We start from the raw sequence: 23665 nt of genomic DNA on the forward strand, positions 1-23665 counted from the left end.
TGCAAGGACCACAGGTTTACTATCCAAAATTAGAACTTATTTCTTCTATCTAACTATAGTTAGCAACAATATATTATAGACTTCAAGGTATCTAGAAAAGAGGACTTGAAATGTTACCAACACATAGAAATAATAAACACTTAAGGTGATGGATATTTCAAATACCCTGATGTGATCATTACATATTCTATGCCTGTAAATAATACATGTACCTCATTAATATGTAAAATATCATGTATTAACAAAATAAAAAAGAGTGATTAAAAAAAAAAGGACCACAGGTTTATATGTTGGATGCAGGGGAGACCAAGTGAGAAGTGGTCAGTTTGGCTTTTGTCTCCCTGCCTCCTCCCACACACACACTGCTTTTGGCCACTAAATATTTACGGGTCAGAATCAACAGAAGAAGGAAAAGGAGATCACTCACAGTTTCAGAGGGTTTTTTTTTTGTTTGTTTATTTATTTCTGCTTCCTCATTCTCAAAAAGCTTTTGGCGTCACTGAAAGCACTTACTTCCCCAAGCACAGCACCAACTCTGAACATATTAATAAGCTCTTCTGATACACCTAAACATCAGAGAATGGAATGTCACATTTTCCAGGGGAAGGGTCTACTCTGAACTCTACTAAGCTCTTTTGAGAAAGCAGTATTGCGAAAGGAACACATGTTCATGCCATTGTAAAGAATGAAATTTGGAAAATACAGGAAACTATAAAAATGTCAACTATAATGCCATATCTTGGAGATAAACACTCTACATAATTTAGCTTAGTTTATTCCTGTAGTTTTCTGATATGTATTGTCAATATTTGGTTATCCACATGATTGGAATCACACTGAATGTATCACTGTGTACCCTGATTATTTTTTTCTTTTGAAGCTTATATTGTGAGCATTTTAGTGGGTCATGAAAAATTCTTTAACACCATCATTTTGTATGGATATACTATAATTAATCCCTTTTAACCAATCCCTGTCTTATAGGAAATTATAGTGTTATAAATTTATTTGTAAATAAATTTATAACACTACATAGTGTTATAAACCATATTTCAGGGAACATCTTTGGATATAGAGATTTGGTTATAAGTTTCAGAAGACAGTCTAACTCTGCCTTATCTACTATACAATGTATATACAATGTATACAGTAGCATACATTGTATCTGTAGTAGTATACATTGTGTCTAGCACATTGCTGAGCAAACTGTAGATGCTCAATGTTTGCATAGAGACTTTCGGTCTGTTTGATTCACTCTGATTATTTCTTCAGAAGATATTGCCAGTCGTAAGAGATACAGCAACCCTACCAGTATGAAATTCCGAGGTCAAAGGGCTCAGTAAAGTTCTAAAGAGAAGACCTGGGGCTGCAAAACTGGAATTTCAGTCTCTGTGGTTCACAGAAAGAGAAAAGTAGAACCTGCTGAGGGCTTTTTCTGCTTTGAAAATCACGTTTTGGTAGTGGGAAATCAAAGACAGTCTGGCTTCTTAATGGCTTGCAAGCCTTTTTAAGTCATAAAATTGTGTCTACATGGAGCTCACAGTTTGATGATAACGTACTCATTTACTAACTTCACATACTTAATGTATCCTCCCTTGTGTAATTAAGAACCTCATTATCATTACACAGAACAGGTGAAGTTCACCCATTTAATTCGATCCAACAATTACCAAGCAGCCACTCCATCCTAAGACCCTGTGCTTTGTGCCAGAAGCACAGAGATGCCTGAGACCCACTCTGACTTCAGGAAGACCCATCTAGCACAGGAAGACTGGCGGATAATTGCACTTGCTAGAGGCTGGCATAGACGGGCAGTTTCGACATAGCTGCTGAGTGGATGGATGGATGCATGCATGCATCTGGTGAGTGCAATGTTAGGAAGACACTATTACAGAGGATGTAGAGGCAGGAAAGCAGGAAAGGCTTCCAAAAGGAAGTGACATTTAAATAATGAATAGAGATTTGCCAGGAAGAGAAACACAGGAAGCTCACTGAGGCTCTCAGATTGGAGATTGCAGGATGGAGAGGAAGAACAGAGAGGTATGGCTGGAGATAATGAAATTGGTGGTACAGGGTAGTGGGAAGGGATGCGTGTGTCAATCTTTGCTGATCATGAAAGACTTGTTCGGAGGTTTTGGGTTTCCCCAAAAGTGGACCCTAAGGAGAACATTTACGTGCATGTAGCTTACCTGGGAATGGATCCCAGGAAGTGAGATGAAGGGGTAGGCTGGTGAGGCAGGGAGGGAGGGAAGCCTATGGAATGGCTCACCCCAGTGAACAACAGAGCACAACTCTAGTGGGGACCCTCTGAGAGATTACACAGAACACATCTCAGAACTCTCCCACCAAGGGGGAGGAAGCTTACGAATTTATCTGCCAATTCTCATCCCGCAGTTGCTGAGTGACATTAACTCCAGGGCACTCACAGCCTGCCCCAAGCATGGGCCAAGTCACAAACCAGGGAAGAACCTCAGGCAGAGCTGTGGAAATCTCCCGCGTGACCCATAACCATCTGCACTGACCTCAGGGATGGGGACATGGGTGTGTCTGCTACAGAGCCCAACGGCCAACAGGCTAGATCTCAGCAAGCAAACTCTGTGGCAAGACTAGGGAGAGAACCCTGTTCCAGTGACTTCATCCTATCGGCAATTCCTGCCTGGGGTGTTTGCCGGTTCCCAAAGCCTGCAATGTGCTTCTCTCCTGCTTTTCACATAACTGCCTTTTTGTCTCTGATTACATGTCATCACTCAGTAAGGATGTCTTTGATGATTTCATCTGCAGTAGGTCTCTCTTTGTGATATTTCTATGATAGCATTTTCATCCTTCCCTTCATTATATATATATATATATGTACACACACATATTTATTACATATGTGTATATATAGTCATTCCTTGGTATCCATGGGGAATTGGTTCCAGGACTCCCTGTGAATACCAAAATCTACCACGCTCAAGTCCCTGATATAAAATGACAGTATTTCCATATAATCTACTCACATACTCCTATATACTTTAAATCTCTTCTAGATTACTTCTAATGCCTAATACGATGTAGATGCTATGTCAATAGATGTTATACTGTATTGTCTAGGGAATAATGACAAGAGAAAAACTTGTACGTGCTCAGTACAGATGCCACTACCCATTTGTTTTAAAATATTTTGATCTGTGGTTGATCCATGGATATGGAGGGCCAACTGCATCTTATGGACAAACATATACCCACATGTATAATATGATACACACTTGTTCCATGTGGCTGTGCACTTCTCTCCCTTGTACATGGTCCCTGAGGACAGCGCCTATTTTGTTTGCCATCGTATTCCATTTACCTAGCTTCCTAGCACGCTGCCTGGCACACAGTAAGTGCTCAATAAGGGTCCATTAAGTGATCAAATAAGGTCCACCACCCACCTCCAGCACTTGCTGGCAGAGGAAGGCAGAGGCAGGCTCCTCTCCCGCATGGCCCTCCTCCACGGGGTCAGGCCTCCAGGTGTGACTGTCTCTCCACACTGCGGGGTCCTGGGGCTGGGGAAGAACTCTGAGTGACAGGGGGCAAGACCAGCCTCTGCTTGGGTCTGTGAAGGGGAGTCCAGGTCTTGATATTGGATGCACAGCCTTTTTCTCACCGTGGGGAGGGGCTCTAGAGAACAGGCCTCCTTTCAGTTCTTGAGGCTTAAAATATTTGCCATCCTTAATGCATTCCTGAAAGGACGTGCCTCCTAATCACCTCAAATCCGGGCTTTCGGCCTCACTGGTGCAATTCATTCCCTGGAAGGTTTAGAACTTTCTGTGGGAGAACTCAGGGTCCCTGGGAAGTAAGGGTGGCCAGATAAAATGTGTGTTTGCCAAATCTAGCAACCCTACTGAGTCAACCTTCTGTTGGGGCTCCAGATACCGGGGGAGTAACAAGCCACCCCTCGGAGCTGGGGCATCCTGGTGCACACCCACCACCCTGCCAGCCCCGCAAGCTTCACCCCTGCTCTCCCACTGCCCAGCTGGCTTCTCAGAAGCCAACACAACCCTATACACTGTAGGAAATGACAGCCTGAGGCAATGTCACTTCAATACTCCAAAAATAGTTGAGTGGACAGAAGTAACCAGCAGATGGGTAGACCCGTACCTGCTGTCTCCTTCCTCGTTTCCTGACCTATCTTTGTGGCTTCAAATGTGGGTTTTGAGAAAGACCCATCTGAGTGTGAATTTTGCCAACCACATGACTTTGGATGACTGTCTCTATTTCAGTAAATCTCAATTTTTCAAATCTCAAAATGAGTCGATGAGAGTAGTCTATACCTCACAGAGCTGTGTGCAGAAATAAAATAACGAATGCAAAGTACTTAGCAGCATGCTTGTGAAAAATGGAACATGGAAAAATACATTTCCATGTTTAATTTTATATATATATTATGTATATAAATTTACATAGTAAAATTAGAAACATTGCTACTTGGTATTATCTTGGAATTCAATCATGTATCAATTTACCCATTCAAAGAGTTATGCATAAAACTCAATCAGTGGAGCTAGAAGCAGGAAGAGTGTGAGGGTTTTGAGAAGCTGACATCCCTCCACTGCCCCAAGACCACCGACAGTGGGCGTGACAATCTGTCATGGGCAATGGGTCGACAAGGAGGCAATACAAGTGGGTACTCCTGCCTGATGCTAGAATTATATATGAGCATTTCTGAATGCTCAGAGAAATGTGTTATTGTTTGCATACAGGGCCATTTGATTTAACAGTTAACTCTTAAATCCATGTAGCTTGCATAACGTTTGAAGCTGGAGTTACTGTAACCCCAATTTAACCTGAAAATGGACGGAGCAAAAAAGAAAAGTGTAAAACAAGCATGCTTGTGTAATTTGAATATCTGCCTCTTTAAATCCATGCTGGATAGTCTAACAAGATCATTTCCAATACTACAGTTAAAAATAGCTAAGTGAGTGTTATGTGCCAGACCCTTTGCTGACTACTCAGTGTATATTAAATGAGTTTTCTCATTTTACAAATGAGGAAACTGAGACTTAGGTTAATGAATGCACCCCAGATCACACAACCAGCAAACCACAGGGTCAGGGATCGAACCCACATCTGCCAAGTCCAGAGCCATGACCACCGCACTCTGCTGCCACATGGGTAAACATATTCAGTACCCAGTGGCTATGTGCTTTATAAATACAGCTAGTCTATAGCATTTTCTCCTGCTACACAAAACCAAATGTATGATCCAAAATGAGGGACATAGACCTGAATGCCAGACGGATTTTACAGACACAAAAAATAAAACTGAAGAAAATAAGCAGCATCCAAACACCCTTAGGGCTTGTTATTTTATACTAAGGAATGTTACTGACATTCTCTTAACTGCTGGCTTCCTACTACAGCAGGAAATTGGCCCTTTCATCAGCTGGGCCAGTGGCCAGAGAGCTTGAGTATAAGAACAATTCAAATGGGGAAGAGGTTATAGGTTTGGTTTTGAGAGATTCTGAAAATGACCTTTCACAGGTGACACAGATGGATGCCCTTTTATGAGCACTTCCCTGTCCACCCGCCTCCTCACGCAGTATGCTGGGTTGCCCCATCTGCTTTTATGAGCAAACACTAAAATGTGTACAAGGTAATTATTCTATTACCTATTATCTCTGAAGTCGGGCACGATGTAAACATAATCATAGCACCTTTCACTGCATGCTCACTTGGAACTGGCACTGTGCTAATGATTCCATAGATTATCCCATTAAACTTCACAGCTACCTTCGGAGGGAGGTGTTATGCCAATTTTACACTGAAGGAAGCAGTCTTACAGAGGTGAGGCAACTCAGCGAAGATATCCAACGAGGTGCTACAGCTGGAATGCAAATACAGGTCACTCCTGCTCCATAGACTTAACTTCTGTGCCATCATAGATATAAACTAACATACGCTAAGTCCGAGGGTTGAAATGAATAACAATGCATCCTTCAAATTCATATTTAATGTGCTTTACATGTTACAAAGTACCATCACGCGATGACAGTGATATCTAATTCTCACTGAACTTCTCCTGAGTGTTGTAGGGGCTGGGCCTAGAAGAAAGGATGGATGGATGGAAAATACGTGAGCAAGGAGGATGAAGGGTCAGGTGAAAACGCCTGCCCCAAGCTGCTGTTTGCAGCTGACCTGTATGGAAGTTGTTAAATTAACAAGTGGACCTGACCTTTTGCACGTGTCCTTGGAAATAAATACAGGGAGGAACTTAGCTGAGGAGGCCATTTTCTCCTTTAGATTCTGGCCTCTCCTCTTCTCTCTAAACGCTATGTGTTTCAAGGAATCATTCATTCCTCCGCTACCAAGCTCAGGAGTGAAAGAGTAGCCACCACAGCATGTCAGCGTCTGTTCTAAGTGCCTGTGTCAGTGGTTCTCAAGCTTGAGCATGTGTTAGAGTCTCTGGGGGGCGGGGGGGGGGGCGGATAGACACACAGGTTGCAGGCCCCACCGCAGAGCTTCTGATTCTGTAGCAGGTCTGGGGTGGGGCCTGAGAACTTGCATTTTTAACAAGTTAACAGGTGAGGTGGATGATCCAGAAACTACATTTTGAAAATTATTGCTCTCTCTCTATTAACTCACCTAATGTTCACACCAACGCTTTAATCCTCATTATGAAGATGAAGAAAACCAAGGTCCAGAGGGGTTAAGCAACTTGCCCAAATAAACAGAAATATACCTTTAATCTTTTACTTATGCCCTTCTCTAAGCCAAGCCCAGGATAATGTCACTTCTCTCTGTGACACTGCTGGCCACCCCACCGGGTCCCGGGTCACTCAGCCCAGGCCATGCAGTGAAGTTACTCTGATGTCTTGGCTGGCATATGCCCTGGGTTTATTAATACCTGGAGGACCCTAAACAGTTACGGGGGTGGGGAACCTGTGGCCTTCTAGATCCTCAAATGCAGCCTTTTGACTTTTAAAATTTGAATCCAAATTGTATAGAACAAATCCTTTTATGAAAAGCGGTGCAGCAGAGAAAGATGCAGTTTTTCTTGCCTCCTTTGGTGTTTAAAAAAAGAACAATTTTGAAATCAGCTCCTTCATCCACCTGCTTTTTCAACCCATTAGCTTTTATGAGCTTCTTCTGGGCACCCAGCAGCGTTCTGGACAACACGGGGAGTTCTCGGGGAGTAGAGGATGAGCTTCCTCAACTCGGTGCGCTTACGGCTGTGAAACCAGGTCTACACGAGGCTCATCCCTGGGGAATTCTACCAACAGGCCAGGCAGATGGCAGGTTTGCGTGGGCCACAGATAGGATGCCTGATCCCCAGAGTGATCATCACAGTAATTGCCATAGCCCAGGGCCCCTGGAAAAGGGAGCTCTGCGTGCAGGTGGTTTACTGGGCAGTGTGCTCGGGAATAGCATCTGCAAAGAAGGGAACTGGGCAGAGAGAGAAGTTGGGCTGTGTTCCTCCAGCCAGTCCCACAAGGGGCCCTAAAGCGGGGCTAGCCCTTCAGAGCTGTCCCTGTTGAGGTAAGGGGACTGGCCTTTGTAGCCCTGCATCCAGCAGTGACTTGATGTGAGCTTCCCCAACAAGGGGAGAGACCTTGAGCCAGGCAGCATCCTTCCCCTTAGGGTGACCGTCGGACAGGGACACAGCCCTCCAGGTCCAATGCTCCGGCAGGTGGAGGAATGAAAACCTCAGTCCCCAAGGATGTTTCTACATGGCATATTACAGCATCCACTACAGTTTCTTTTAAATTTTCTATTTCGAAGTGTTAAGGGGGCACACATGTTTTTGTTACATGAATCGTTGTTATAATGCTTAAGTCAGGGAATATCATTCTACCTGTTAGGTTGGTTTTTACCTCTTCCCCCCACCCCACTCCCTTCTTGATTTCCGATGACTTTTACTTCTCTCTGTGCCACGTGTGCCCATCAATTAGTTCCAGGTTTTTAGAGAGTACATGTGGTGTTTGTGGAGTCAACCCAAGTGCCCATCCATTCATGAGTGGATTAACAGAATGTGGTGTAAATTTATACCATGGAGTACTACTCAGCCATAAAAAGAAATGAATTAATGTCTTCTGCAGCAATTTGGATGGAACTGAAGGCCATTATCCTGAGTGAAGTATTTCAAGAATGGGAAAATAAACACGACTACAGTTTTATTAGGTAACGCTGAGTACTCACTGTGTGCCCGGCATGGTTTAAGTGTTTTACACATATTGATTCATTCAAGCCTCACGACACTATGAGGTATGAAGTACAATGACTATATTATACTAAATGTGGCTAAAGAATCAAATAGAAAGCAGGATTCAAATTCAGGAAGTCTGTCCCAAAGACTGAATGATTGACCACTCTCATTAACTGGCTCTCTGACTCTCTAAGAATTTAAAGCAGGGGCCTGTGGCATGAGGAAAGTGTTAGAGGAGGGATGGTGGTAGGTGAGAGATGGGCGATGACATTTTCATCCACTGGCAGCATCAGTATCACAAAGAAAACACACGGTCACCAATGAAGGGAGACAGGGCCATATAGACCACTGGGTCTGCCTCATTTTACTGAGGAAACCTGAGGCATCAGGTGGGAAGGAGCTTGTCCAGGGCACGCTATGATGATAGCAGACCAAAGGGTGGAACCCTGGATGCCTGAGTCTCTGGACATAGCCCTTCCCTGCCTCCCCGCCCCCCACAGCTGCTGTAAAGAGAGAAGTTGCAGAAGGACCTTCGGCAGCACAGCTACCTCTGAATCACCTGCTTCCACACTGGCCAGCTCCAGCCTATTCGCTCTCCAGCAACTTGGGATCTTGTAAAAATGTCAACCATGAGCTAAATGTCTGCTCAAAATCTTCTCATGACCCCACATGGCTTTTAGGATAAGGGTAAAATCATCACCATGGCTGTTACACGGCCATGCACCAGCCAATCACATACTGCCCCTTCTTTCTCTCTTCTCCTCCTCACCTGCCATCCTCTAATGGGTTCCTCAGATGTGCCCAGGTCTCATATTGTGCCTGGAACACTCTATCCCTTCTCCCTTCACCTCCTGTCCCCCCTCATCCTTCCAACTCCAGCTCTCTGACTAGTTCCTGAGCACAGTGGTCCTGAGCCTCCAGACCAGGTGCTCAGGGCCTCGTGTTCCATGGCGGCAGCATCCCTTACTCCTCCCTCCAGTGTGGTAGCATCAGCACCACCATTGATGGCTGCTGTGCCTCATTGGTAAGTCTGTGTCACATCACAGGACTGCAGGCTTAGGACGGTGGGACCTGACCTGGGTTTACTGGATATGGAGTTCTCAGACCAACACAGTTATCCCCAGGGCTTGTACTTGGCAGATGCTAAGAGAAAGAGAGGGGAGGAAAGGAGGAAGGAGAAAAAAAGAGAAAGGAAAGAAGGAAGAAGGAAAGAAGGAAGGAGAGAGAAAAAAAATAAAAAACAAAAGGAAGGAAGGAAGAAGAGAAAGAAAAAAGAAAGAGAAGTAGGGGAGGAAGAGAAACAAAGATACAGAGAAAGAGAGAAAGAAGCATGAGAGAGAAAGACACAGACAGAAACAGACAGAAAGACAAAGGGACAGAGAGAGAGAAGGGTGATGGAGGGAGGGGGCAGGGCTGGGGAGAAGACACAGGCAGGCTCAAGTTCCATCTCCCTATCCTGTTATAAGTTGGGGGTCCAAGCACGTTGTGAGCAGGGGGTGAGTGAACAGAAAAGGGAAACTGTTGAGTTTGCCATGGGCTGAGCAGCAGGACAAACACAGTCACAGTGACCAGCAGCCTGGGGCGTAGGGTCTCCAAGGCCAGGGCCGACAGCATGATGGGCGTCGGTGAGAATAGGGACCACGAGCCTCAAATGTGACGAGGCTGCTTCTTGCTATGCATCCTCCTCCTTCCCAGCTGAACTGATTTTTCTTCTTAATGAGGGCAATAACATTCCAAAAAGCAACTGTGGCCTTTCGGGTGTGTCGCTGGGGAGGTGGATGGGTCCTTAGGGTGATATAAACTCAGCAAAGATGAGCTCATGTGTTGGGAGTTCTCGGCGTGTGTCCAAAGGGCAGAACCACGGAGCTAAATGTTCCTTAAAGCCTAATTATGTCTTATGTATTCATGGAAAGTGATGTTTAGAAAGGAGCTTGTGGGAAAGTCTCTCCAATCCATGAGACCTGGAACAGTGTCTGTCAGGGTAGGTACACTAAGGGAGCTGACATTGGCCATATCTGCCTCTCGCCCCAGGTTTCAACAATGAGCCACCAGTTGGCTGTCCTATTTGCTGCTCTAGTTCTTCTGTCTGTAAATGCCAAAGTATCATTGAGTAATTAATATTTTATAGTCACATAATGACAATAATGTGATAGGAATAACAACAGAAATGATAGCAGCTAACACTTGAATTTTCTATGTGCCATACAGCATCTAAGCCCCTAACACGGTCCCCTTTTTAAAATGCCATATAAAAATGATGAGATAGGTATTACATCCATGTTTTACAGATGAAAAAACAAGTCCAAAGGAAGTTAAAGTACTTGCTCAAGGTCTTTCACCTGGAGACCAGAGACGCTAGGATGAAAACTGGCTCTGAATGAAGAATCTGCACCCTTAAGCCCAATACCATTTCAATAACTTAAATGTTGTTTTTATGGCCCTTTTTGTTCTTCCTAACTTTGATTCCATCTACAAATAGCAACACTAACGTGCCAGATACAGGGCTCAGTGGTTGGGACACAGGGATGAAGAGATTGCACCATCCCTGCCTTACAGCCTGGAGTTTAATTTCATGGACACAGGCTGGGGTTTGATTTCAGCTGGACAGCTAACATCAAGGACAATGTCAATGGAAATTCTCCCCTCCTCCTGAGGAACTAACTCTCAGCTCCTGGGAAACCCTGGCTGTCCACACTGTGGAGAAGAAAGCTCACCAACGAAATTCACAGTGGGACTCCATTCCGTCTCACTCTTAGCAGGTGCCTACCTGTCAGCCCAGCCCAGCACTTAAATGCATGGGCTCTGCATTCAAAAAGAGGTCACATCCCAGCTCTTCCTCTTAATAGCTGTGTGACCTGGAACAAGTTACGTCACCTCTCTGTGTTTCAGTGTCCTCTGTTAAAATGGGGGTATGATAGTATCTACCTCATAGACAATATGTGGAAATTACTGGGCTCAATCTATTTTAGTTCAACTAATATTGAGTGAATAAATCCTATCTCAGAGGCCAAATTTACCTATACAATATTTGTGATATACGTCGTTTCTTTGAGCCAATCATGATTCACTGTTAAGGAACTAAAAATGAGGATAAAGATCAAGTGAGGCTTTTTCAGACACAAACGTGGCTTGGAAGAAGTGTTTTTAGACTGACATGTTTTTAACCTAAGGCCTATTCCTGGTATGAGGAACCCAGTCACTGGCTGTTGGCACCAGAGGCTTCCAGGAGCAGGGAGGTGGGAGCTGTTTCGTGACACATCTCAGGAACGTCTCTGACAATTAGGAAGGCAAGGGCCTGTTTCCTAGGGTCAGCAGTCAGAGAAGGAGGGTCGTAACCATTCCCGTAGTCCCTGGCCAGAGCCCTTCCTGCTGACGTGCAGATGCAGTTAATCCTCATCGCTTTGATTATTTATGAAGGACACGGATGGAGCCACTTTGTTCTCTTTAAATTTTCAGGGGTTCCATTTCCCATCATTGCAGGCCCCTGGGGACCCAGATATCTTGCTACAGTGAAATTTCCCTTGTCCTGGGGCACAAGGTGGGGCAGATGGAAGAAAGGAGGAAAGGTGCAGGCGTTTCTGAGGCCGTTGCTGTGGCATAGTACCAAGAGCACTGTGTGGGGAGTCCCTAGCCCTGGATATCTGGGTTCAAATTCAATCTTCTGACTAATTAACATTGCAGCCTTGAAAACAACACCGAAACTCTACATCTGGGAAATTATAACAGCTAAATTGCAATGGATGTTTCTCATGTGCCAAGCACTGCTCCAAGTTCACAAGGAATACCTAAGGCTGGCACTAATAACCATCCCCACTTGACAGATGAGGAAACTGAGTCTTAGCGTGGTTAGGAAGATGGAGCAGGGATTTAACCCAGGGAGTCTGACTTTGGAGCTCATACTCTGCTCTCTTCCCTGTCACAGACTATTCAACACAGAGGGTTTTGCAAGGGTGTTAAATGAATAACGTTTTCAAAGAGCCTAGCCGGTGACTGAAAACAGTTGGTGCATGTCTTTGTTTTCTTCCAGCTGTGAGTGCCCACGCATGTGCCCGCTAGTTGAGGCCTAGAGGGACACAGGCTCAGCACAGCTGGGACATGGCACAATGGAGGGGTGATGGTGGGACAGCCACAGGAGCCACGAAAAGGGGACCCCGTTTAACTCACGCTACATACCAGATTTGCAGACAGCAAATCTGGGAAGAATATTCAGACTGTTGAACAGCGTGAGCAAGAGCCCCAGAGACTGCTTAATCGGTTGAAATTTACAAGATCGCTGGGAATGATTTTTTTTTTCCCCCTGGGATTAACTCAACATGTAACTCTTCTAGAATATAGAAAAAAAATATTGTGAAATGACTTTTGATTCATAAATGTTTATTGCATTTTCTATGTGGCAGGGACCAGGCACAAAAATAAATATATAAATATATAAATAAATAAAATAAGTAAGACCCAGTTGCTCTGATAGAGGAGCTTATAGATTTGGGGGATGTGATAAAACAAGCAAACCAGCACTTACTGATATTACTGACAGCTAACACTTACTGTATGCCTGGTCCTATGTTAAGTGCCTCTCAAGCATCAGCTCATTTAACACGCATAGAGATGCTCTGAGGAACAAATGTATTGTTATTCTCCCCATTACGTCAATGAGGAAACTGAGAAGTGAAGCGGCTTGCCCAGGGTGGTGGGCTTTGGACACAGACAGACTATCTGACTCCAGAGCCCAAGCCTCAGCCATCCCCCTTAGGAGAGCAGAGAGAGGAGGATGCAGCACGGATGCAGAAAGGCCAGATACACTGCGTAAAGGGAAGACTAGCTGCTGGGACAGGTAATCCCTAGAATTTGAGCAGTTTAAGATAATAGAAGTTATATCCAAATGCAGAGACAGGGTAGTGGCAGGGGTGGGGAAGTGCAGCTATGCAGGGTCTCAGGCTGATGGAGGCGCTGCCATCTTTAACAGGGGCTTCCCAGATTGACCTCAGCACCTATGAGGAAACTGGGGGGAGAGAGATCATGGAGGATCTCACAGGGAGGGGCTGGCCTGGAAGTGATGCGCATCACTCTGCCCACAAACCATTGGCCCAAACTCAGGCACGTGGCTCCGGCGAGAGGCAAGGATGGAGGGCAAGGAGGAAGGTTTAAAAATGGCCGGGTGGCTGCTTACTGGCCCCAATTGTGTCTGCAGAAGCAGAGCAGAGAGCTTGGGGGTCGAGGACACGCACTTTACAGAAGCTGCAAGTCTTTCTGTGGTACTGGAGTGAGGAGGAATGGAGGACAGGTAGCCAGAGAAAGAGAGAGGGGGAGAGGCCCTGATGATGGGGGACGGAACTTAGGCTCAGAACAATGGTAGCCACTGTCGATTATAAGCAAGAAGCTACAAGAACAGGTTGGTGCACTGGCAGAACCCTTCTGGCTGCAAGTAAAGAGTGAAAAAGAATAACAAGGAAGCTGTTAACTGGCTGCTGCAGTAACCTGGGTGAGAGATGCTGAGGCCAGAAGTAACAAAGCAGTAGGTGGGATGGAGGGAGGGAGGTGGGTATAAGAAAGGCCATCCCTATTGCCTGGAATTCTTTATAAGAAGGCCAACCCCCACCCCATCTCATCAAGGCCCCCAACCACCCAGGAATGCCCCTTTCTGCCTCCACGTTCACTCCTGTCTGATTTACCTCTGCATCATCCTCAGATTGGGGAGGCCTCCCTGAGTCCACCCCACAGCTCTTCTATCCCTCCGGATCAGGACTCAGATCAGCTTGCATTATTATATCTCCCTTTCGTAGCCCTTGGCAAAGTTATCCACATGATTATCTGATTTATAAGCCCGTCATTGACTTATAAGACTTCACGTTAAAACAATATAACCTGTCTTATTCACTACTGATTTCCTAGTATCTAATGCAATGTCTTACAGAGTAGGCCCTCGATATGTAGGTGTTGAATGAGTGAGCGGTTCAGTGAACGAATCACAGGATCTGTAAACTCGCAGCACGCTGGAGAAGGGCTAACCGTGGGTGGCTGGCTTGAGTAGCTGACAAGATGTTGGTGCCTCTCATGATCAACAGCGGTTTTGTTTTCAACAAAATACACCCCTGTGGTGATGCTGCAGATGGTCGTGTTTTTTCTGCTGAAATTGTTTGGCTACCCGACACGTCCAAATCCCTCAACACCCTGAGGATCCTCACTGACCCCATGCTCTCATGGTGAAACGTTAACATGATGTGTGGGTTGATCAGTCGCCCTGGGAGGACCACAGATGCTGTGGCAGAGCCTCATGGCGCCCTCAGTGGATTGCAACCCTCCCTCCTGTGGTGTCTCCTTTGAAATCATTTGAATGATGCTGGGAAGTGCCCCATCCGTAATGAATAGAATGTGACCATCAAGTGGCAGCCCTTTAGCTCTGTCTGAAAGTTAAGCCCTGCCGTCCTGCCCAAGATCCGTGGCTTGGCTCAGGCTGCTGTGAGGAGCAGCTTCTCTCAACCTGCTTATGTCCTGCCAACGTCTTCGTTGGATGCCTTTGGAGAAAACCTTATCTGAGCCCAGTGGAGATTCAGAGATGCTTTACCCAGCCCTTCCTGTGATGTGCAATTGGGGCCAGACCAGAAGAACAGCCAGCTGTCTTTAGGTTGTCTCTAAAATGTCCTAAAACTAAGACCACACCATAGCAGGGGTGGAGAATATGCCCAGGTGGAGCGGAAGAATTCGAAAATTCTTTTGCCTGAGGGGACTCCCTTGGCTAGACAGTGTCTGTCTGTCTTTCTCTCCAACTGTGTATCTTGGAATAATTTTAGTTTTACAGAGAAGTTGAAAAAATAATACAGAGACATCCCATATACACTTTGCTCCAATTTTCTTAATGTCAACGTTGTGCATTGCTAGGGTCCACTTATCAAAACCAAATAAGTAACACTGGCACCGTACTATTAACTAAACCATAGACTTTATTTGGATTCCATCAGTTTTCCATTCACGTCCTTTTTCTGTTCTAGGATTCATTCAGTCCAGGGGATCACATTGCATTTATTTGTCACAGCTCTTTTCTCTCTTCTGATCTGTGAGAGTATCTCAATCCCTCTTTGTTTTTCATTACCTTGACAGTTTTGAGGCATACTGGAGTACTGGAGTATTTTATAGAATTTCCCTCAATCTGGGCTTGTACAGTGTTTTATCATAATTAAGTTGGAGTCATAGGTTTTGGGGAAGAATGTCATAGAGGTGAAGTGGCATCTCATTGTATCGTCTCAGGGTGTATGTATAATGTATACATGGAGATAGTATCTTTTCTGCATCCAATATTTAGCCAGAAGTAATTCAATGAATATTCATTAAGTCCTTCCTACGTGTCTGGTGTTGTGCCCAGTACTATGAATATAAAGAAATCTCTCTCTCTCTCTCTCTCTCTCTCTCTTTCTCCTTACTATTTATAGATTACATGTCAGTATTCTGCTAAGCTCTTTGTTTCTCACTTAATCCTCCCATGAGATAGACATTATCATTTCCATTTTGCAGAAATTGAATTATTTGACCAAAGCCACCCAGCTATTATTAATAAATGGCAGAGGGGAAGGTGGAATTCAGGTTTGCCTGTCTTCCCACCATACTACCCTGCCTTCCCTGGGTAACAGCTCTGCCAGTGAAATGTTGCTCAGAGGTTGAACCCACAGACAGTATAATCCTATACTACAGCTTTTATGAAAGGTCTAAGGTTGCCCACACAAGGGAGTAGATGATGACTTCTCAGAGAAGATGACATCTGAATTAGGAGAGAAGATCATTCTGGAAGGAAGACACATTATGTGAAAAGGCACAGAGGTTCCAAGGGGTCAGTGTTCTGAGAAGACTGAGATGTCCAGTGTGGCTGGAAGGGAGGGTGCGAGGGAGATGCTGACCTTGCTGCACATTCCCAGAGACGTATTATGAAGAGGTATGTGAGACAGACGCATCTCAGCTCCCCCTCATCTGTCTGGTGCTGAGGGGCTGACCGGGCGGTGGAGCAGTGAGAGCACGAAACAGGGTTGGGAAGCTTGGGGCACTTGCTGGCATAGACTTTCATGATCACTGCAACTTCTCTAACCACCAGCTTCTGTAAAATGGGAATGGTGCTCACCGCCTGCAGAAATCTCTGCTCAGATGATATGGACCACAAAGGGAAAAGACTCTGAAAACTGGAAAGCATCAAATGTCAGACACAAATGCAAATGACCTCATAGTCGCAGTAATGCCACTGTCCAGACATTGAGCAGACCCCAAACAACATGCTCAAAGTCACAGGAGCTTCATGGATAAGGCATGTTAAGTGGGATTGATAGTGAAACCCTTGAAGTTCCTGATGTGAGTCCCACTCTATTGCTTAATTTTGTTACTTTCTCTATAAGGAATTGTGAGTCAATTTTCAACCAGATTTTAAAGATTTGATTAGGGGCATTACCATCTCAGGCCCATCTGGTCATGCTATTGTCATAGGAAAACAATGTCTACAAAGATTTGGCAGAGCAGTGGAGGCACTTGGGCAATAACAATGAGAGTGTATCTTGCTCTGCATTAAATTATTTTCCTTTGCTACATTCACGTTTCCTTAAAATCACAGCTAAGATTAGTGTCCTTCATATGTTGTCTGCAGATTCCCCATCCTAACCTTTGATGAAAATCAGAAGTCTTGGTGCCAATTAGGACCACACACTTTATATAAACCCAATTGATATATATGTATATATATATACACACACACATATGATAGGATAAAGGTAACTGTATCCTAATTAGGTTTAACATTCTTTGTCATCTCATCAAGTTAGGAAATGGGCACAGTCTTTCAGCTCTTTTAAACACTGGGTAGAGGTTGGACAAATATATGTTAAATGAAGGAATGAATGATTTGGGTTCTCCCAGCATTCTGGGTTGTGGAGTGGGAAGAGAATAGATTTTGGAATGAGCCAGATTAGGGTACGAATTGTAGTTCTACAATTTGCTACCCGAGTTTTCTTCAGGCCTCTGTGGGCTCTCCACAAAGAAAAGGGAGGGAGAGACACAGCCCAGGGAAGGTGGTGATATTAATTTCCTATTGCTGCTATAACCAGTGACCACAAACTCAGTTCATTGTGTTACAGTTCTGGAGGTCTGAAGTCTAAAATGGGTTTCGCTGGGCTAACATCAAGGTCTTAGCTGGGTTTGTCCTTCTGGACGCTCCAGAGGAGCTTCTGGTATCTAGAAGCCACCTGCGTTCCTGGGCTCACAGCCCCTCCCTCCACCATCACAGCCAGCAGTGTTGCGTCTTTAGATCTCTCTCTGACTCTCCTGCTTCTCTCTCCCACCTTTAAGGACCCTGGTGATTACACTGTGTCCACCTGGAAAATCCAGGATAATCTCCCCATCGCAAGGTCCTTACCTTAATCACACCTTAATCACATCTGTAAAACTCCTTTTGCCATGTAAGGTAATGTGCCCATAGGTGCCAGGGATTTGGATGTGGACCTCAGTGGGGCCACCATCCTGCCTACCAGAGCAACAACGCATTCAGTGGCTGCACTTATCAGATTTGTCAAACGGTGATGGGTATCACAGATAATGCCTAGAAAAGTTCCCAGTGGGGCCTCCCCCCCACCATGAGGACAGTGGCCAGATGTCATCTTGAGGGTCACCCAGTTCTAACTGGGGAGGACATGGAAATAGTAGAATTTACTATAACAGTTTTGTTGAGGGGGTTCATTGCATTTAAGCACACGTTTCTTATGAGAAACCACAGAGAAATAGTATTCTGGTCTCAAAAGCCATTGCTAGTTATTGTTTCCCCTAGTGACTGCTTTGTTTCCCTCCGATGAACACTAGCTCACAGGGATGACCATTTCCCCCTATCTTCACTCACTATTAGGAAGCTAAGAGACACAATTTTTGTACATCTTCAGCAAAGCTTTAAAATTTTCCTAGCCTCGTCATCCTTTTTCCCCCGTTCCTTCATCTGTTTTATATTTTATTGATAGTTCTTATTGTTGGTAGGATCTGTGAGCCCAGAATAAAGTATGGTAAAAATCTTTTGTTATTTTCAGAGACCATTTTTCTCTTTCCTGAGACACATGCCCCTGATACATTCCTCTTTGTTCCGGAGACCAAAAAAAAATTAAAAAAAAAACAATAAAAACAAGAAATGAAACATCATAGGTGCCAATGTATAAATACACTCAACAGAACTGAGTTTAGCATCGTTGTAAAGACTGGAGCTTATGCTGATAATATGAAAACAAGTCTTTTAATGCTTTGTGTGCTGAGCATGCTAAGGCCATAAACGCCAGCATTCTAAATGGCTGGTTTGCTGTTAGCAGATTCGCTGGAACTGGGACACATTTCTTTTCTATGGGATGTTTAGCTTTTATTATATCTTTACTCATGGTCACAAGATATCAGCAAATTTGCTAAAGTGATTGAAGATATTCTTCTTCAGGCATTCCTAAAGTTTCATATCCTTCACGGTTTTGGAGGTGAGCTTGTTTTCTTAGAATGGAAAAAAAAAGAAATGTGCTTTACATTGCATAGGATTTTGATAGTTGTAGAAAGACAAGATTAAAAAAAAATCAAATGTTAGCAAAACCTCCAGCGAAAATATTTTTGAGATATACCCAAGTGTAAGTCTTCATTTCTGAGTTAATCAAACCACAGAATTACCCACTCCAAGAACCTATCAAACACTATTAGATGGTGTGTCAGGACCCTCTCTTATTAATCTCTATATCCTTAGAGTCTAGAACATGGAATGTGCTTAATAAATATTTGTTGAATTAGTGAGTAATACCTTCTGCTCTCAGAAAGACTAGAGTTCTACCCAAACCCCAGCAGACTGTGACAGGCACCCAGTGCTTGCCAAGTGGCGGGTGTGCAATATGTACTGAATGACTGGCACTGAGGCACATCCCAACCACAGAAGAAATTTCTGCTATCCCTGAACTCCAGAGGAGCAGTTTTGACTTCCATTATTTTGCCCCTCATCAAAGACACACCTGAAAGATAACACGGACATGTACAACCACTCTAATGGGTGTATTTAGGTTTATGTGTAATTCTCAGTGTGCTAGTACCTTTCTCCCACTCAAGAAAATACATCAGAACACAAATGAATAAGAATGTCATTAATATAGGAACTATCTTGTATTGACTGCAATTTGTGGAAACAGTAAGTCATCCACCATTTTGGCATTTTGAGTAATATTGGTAGTGCATGGCTTGTGAGGCATCTCACAATGATAGATACAACATTTCATCATGATACCAAGACTGAGAGGGCTTCTTGACAGAAACCATCTCCAAGAGCCACTATGTCCTCACACACCATCTTGGAGACCTTCCCAAACTCCAGAGAAACCATCTCCTGGGCTCACCTATCCCCAGTGCAATCCTCTGTGTGGCCTCTGCCATCCCTGAGAGCTCCACCAGAACCATAGAGGTGACTCCTATTAATGGACATAGCTCACATAAGAATCTCATCGTCAACTGAGTGTCATGCCACTTCCACCACCATGACCTTAAGGAAGAGAAACCACAAGCAGCCAACTTACCACGCCGCCACCAGCCGAGTGCACGAGCACAGACATCCCTTCCCGGAGGTTGGCAACTTCAAAGAGCATCATGTAGGCTGTGACGAAGTTCATGGGGAATGCGGCAGCCTCTGAGAAGCTCATGTCATCTGGGATCTTGTAGACAAACTCCACTGGTGTGCAGACCACCTCTGCCCAGGCATTGTAATTGACAAATGCCATGACACGGTCTCCAATCTGGGCATGGGGAAACAGAAGGTTAGTGGAGGCTAGCTCACGACAGAGGTTCAAGGAGTGACTAACGTTATTGGGAGCTGTCCATGGCACAAAGTACCATTGTTTCTCCTAACTCATACAATTGTCACCTTTATCCAAATTTTTGAGTTTCATCGTCATTTATTTTACACTTGGATAAAACAAATGACTTTTAAAAATACATTTGCAGTTAAAAAAACAAACTTCTACTTAAGTTTCACAAGTTACACGACTGATTTGATGAACTGTTGATAGCTCTATATTTTCCTGCCTACTCATTTTTCATCACGACCCCTTCCTCCCCAGCACCAGGGAAGCTGGTTGGTTGAGGACTCATTCCCTCCATGAAATTCTGGACATCATTCATGTTATAGCAAGAGGCCTAGGTGGTATTGGGACACCCAGTGAAGGTAGAAAAATAATGTACATCCCTCCTCCATTCTTTCAAAACCACCTGTCACCTCGCCACCTCGTGCCCTTCCTTTAAGGTTTCTTAAGAATTTTAGTCCCCATAGCCAAGGATGAGGGAGTTACAGCCAGGCTGGAGAATGGATTCTTCTTTATGAGAGGTTTTTTTGTATGTGCATTTGATCACAACAGAAAAGCTACCACTTGCTGAAAAATAACAATGCATTCTGTAATCTTCATTTTTATGTCAGTTATTTAATGTACATGATAGCTTTATAGAATGGTATCTCCATTATATACATGACAAAACTGAGGCTAAGGAAGGTTAAGTATCTTGCTTAAGGACATAGATACTAAGGCCTGTCTGATTCCAAATATTTTTCCATGACATCACAATAATTGCCCACCATGTTTGTATATTATACCCATTCTTGGTCTTAGGTTCTAGGAACTAGAGATATAATTGTAAGTGAGGTGCAGTTCATGCTTTCAAATTGTTCATATTCCCTGAAATTTTCATGTGGTAAGTACTATGCATGACAGAGCTTAGAGGCAAATCCACTTAGAAGGGATAATATTTTAGTAGAGAATGCAGCCTTAAGCCAAAGGCATGAAACTACGATGGTGATATTTCAGATGATGGCCAAAAGAAATTACAGTTCATTTTTTGTATATGGGGAGGCTGGGTGGTGCCAAGGGATGTCACAATAGCCTAGAAGTGAGCTCCGTAGAGCCTTGGGGATTTGCCATGTTAGCCAGTTCTGTGTATATTGGAATAGAGCTACCACAGCCTCCGTTGTGTCTGGCTGGCAGTGTCTACAAGGATCAGATTGTCCATTCTGCCATAGAATGATGTAGTGGAATGGACTGATCCTGATACCATTCAGGCGTGGGTAACTGGGAGACAGTTGGGGACAGCACCCACAATGCTCTAAGTGAGCCTGGGAACCTCTGCTCCAGCTGCCAGGACATCCCTGCCAGAGAGTTGGGTTAACCTGATTCAGGAAAGACATCTCAACCACAGAATCATTGCTCTGCCCCAGTATATCTTCTGGGGCTCTCTTGCCAGCAACAGGAGCAAAGCAGAGCCTGGTCTGCTCGCCCTGAGAAAGAAGCAAGCAGTTAATCAACGTAATGCCTTGATAGCTCGGTAGGGAGGACTTTTTCACTGTCTCCTCACACCTCCTTTTCCTTATCCTTGGGAGGTTTGGCATAAACAAAGGCAGGCCTTCCCTTCCCTATATCTTCCCTGATGCTGCTGGAGGGGGAGAACCTTATCTACACCCATCTGCCTGTGATCTATGGCTCCAGCTCCCACTTTCCTCCTCTCTCCTCTCTTAAGTCCCTAAATGACCCTAGACTTCTTGGATACTGGAGCGGGTGGCTCTCCATACTAGCGGCGGCAGCAGTCTGTCGCAGAGAGGAGACATTAAAAATAAAACATTAGCCAACAATAACAAAGTGGCAGCAGGGGGTGGAAGTTCAGACAATGTGAAGGAACAAAAGGAGAAGGGATGGCTTGGCCCCTGTGCCTGTCCAGTACCAAGCACCTCCTGTGTCTCCCCCGTGGCCATACTGGAAAGTCATCAGGAAAAGCTTGGGAAAGTGCATGCTCACACCCTCGTGCCTTCGTACCTGCAGTGTGTGCCGTTGGCATTCCTTCTCTTTGCTTTACTTTTGGAAAATCTTTGATTTTGCCTTCAAAGCTCAGCTCAGACATCACCTTTTCTCTGAAACTTTCCCTGATGACCAACCTTCCCCTACAAAAGCAGAACTGGCAACTCTCCTCAGTGTTGTTAGGATTTATATTTACTGAGTGCTTCCCTCAGGCTGGCACTAGTTATACAGCAAAGGTTAGTACATTTAATCCTCACAGCAACTGTATGTGGTGGCTTTTATTTTTATCCCCATTTTACAGACTGAAAACCGAAGCTCAGAGCAGTTAGATAACTTGCCCAAGACCACACGGTTGTCAGTGGTGAAAATAGGACTTCAAGAGAATTCCACCTGATTCCTTATACAACCCTTCCTCATCACACTCGTCCCATTGTATTGGGTTATTTTATTTTATGTGGTTGGTTCCCCCTCTAAATGGGGAGCTCTTGGGGGCAGAGGCTGGGACTTACTGATTTATGGATTCCCAATGCACGGGCCAGTGAGTGGTGGCTTGATGGATGATTAGGGGTAACTGAACCTTGTCTAACTTCTCCATGGGTGAGAAATTGGGAAGGGAATGAGGTTCAATCCTGGAGAAGCCTCCAATAGTCTCGTAGGATGTGCCTCTGGGTCTGAAGGGAAAATCGATATCTGCATGAACTAGAACTCCAGGAAACTCTGCCAGGCCAGGGACTGCTAGGAGCTGGTCTTCAGCTAATTGTATGTTCTCTCTGATTTTGGGGGGATTCTAAGGCAGTACTGGTTCATGCAACTGGCAGCAGCCTCAGCCAAGGTCATGGTGGGTTTTCTTATGGCTAATATTTTTGTGGAGGGAGAACCTAGGAAACCCTAGGAGTTGCCGTATCTACTGTCAGCTCCTCCTGGCTGCAGGTGAAAAGTCAGTCTGCCCAGGTAGGGGAGCCTTCCTCAGTCCTCTTGAAACCATGAAAGAAATGGCTGCAGTGTGCTGAACCTGGATTCGAATCCTGGTTCTTTCCCTTTGAGTTGTGTGACCACAGGCAAGGTGCTCCACCTGTCTGTCTCTCAGGGAGTGTAGATCAGGGATGGTCCTGCCTCTCTCACAGGGCTCATCGTGAAGGTGGAGTGATGCAATATATGTGAACTTGGCTTAGGTCACCACAAAAATCCCATCCCAACTCAAGAAGCCCTCCTTCCCTTCCACATCACTCTATCACATCATTCACTTGCATTTTCTTCAAAGCACATATCCCAGCTAACGTTGTCTTGTCTATTCATGTGTTACATCTCTGTCACCTGCTTCCTCCCACTCCCAGTTAGAATGTCAGCTCCACCAAGGCAAGGGCCCCTGACTGCACTTTTGTCACTGCATACCTGGTGCCCAGATCAGTGGAGGTGTGGTTGAGGGAATGAATAAAGACAACCACGATATCCTTGGGGGCAGGGGAGGGGGGTGGTCACTAGAAGTCAGGTTCTATTCCAGATTTCTGATTCAAACATATACTGAAGTGTCTTTTAATCTTTTTTTGAGGGCTTTCTCATTGTTCCTAAGAATCTGATGAAAACTAGAGATTCCTTCCCAGAAAACAAAATAAAACAAAACCATTCTCAAACATGCACACCCTCGCGGCCTGTCTCCCAGTTTCAAGGCACTTGTGGATCCCCTGAAGCCCATCTG

At 44.7% G+C, this 23665-nt stretch overlaps 1 protein-coding gene across 1 annotated transcript in view; it reads right to left on the bottom strand.

The window, feature by feature from the left end:
• Positions 1-23665, bottom strand: part of VAT1L (vesicle amine transport 1 like) — a 135862-nt gene that overhangs the window by 85162 nt on the left and 27035 nt on the right. Inside the window, exon 3 of the mRNA XM_045533320.1 lies at positions 19711-19926. Coding sequence (XP_045389276.1) covers positions 19711-19926 — 216 coding nt within the window. The remainder of the gene's footprint in view (positions 1-19710; positions 19927-23665) is intronic.

The sequence above is a fragment of the Lemur catta genome, chromosome 20 (genome assembly GCF_020740605.2).
Source record: "Lemur catta isolate mLemCat1 chromosome 20, mLemCat1.pri, whole genome shotgun sequence".
Taxonomy (NCBI): Eukaryota; Metazoa; Chordata; class Mammalia; order Primates; family Lemuridae; genus Lemur; species Lemur catta.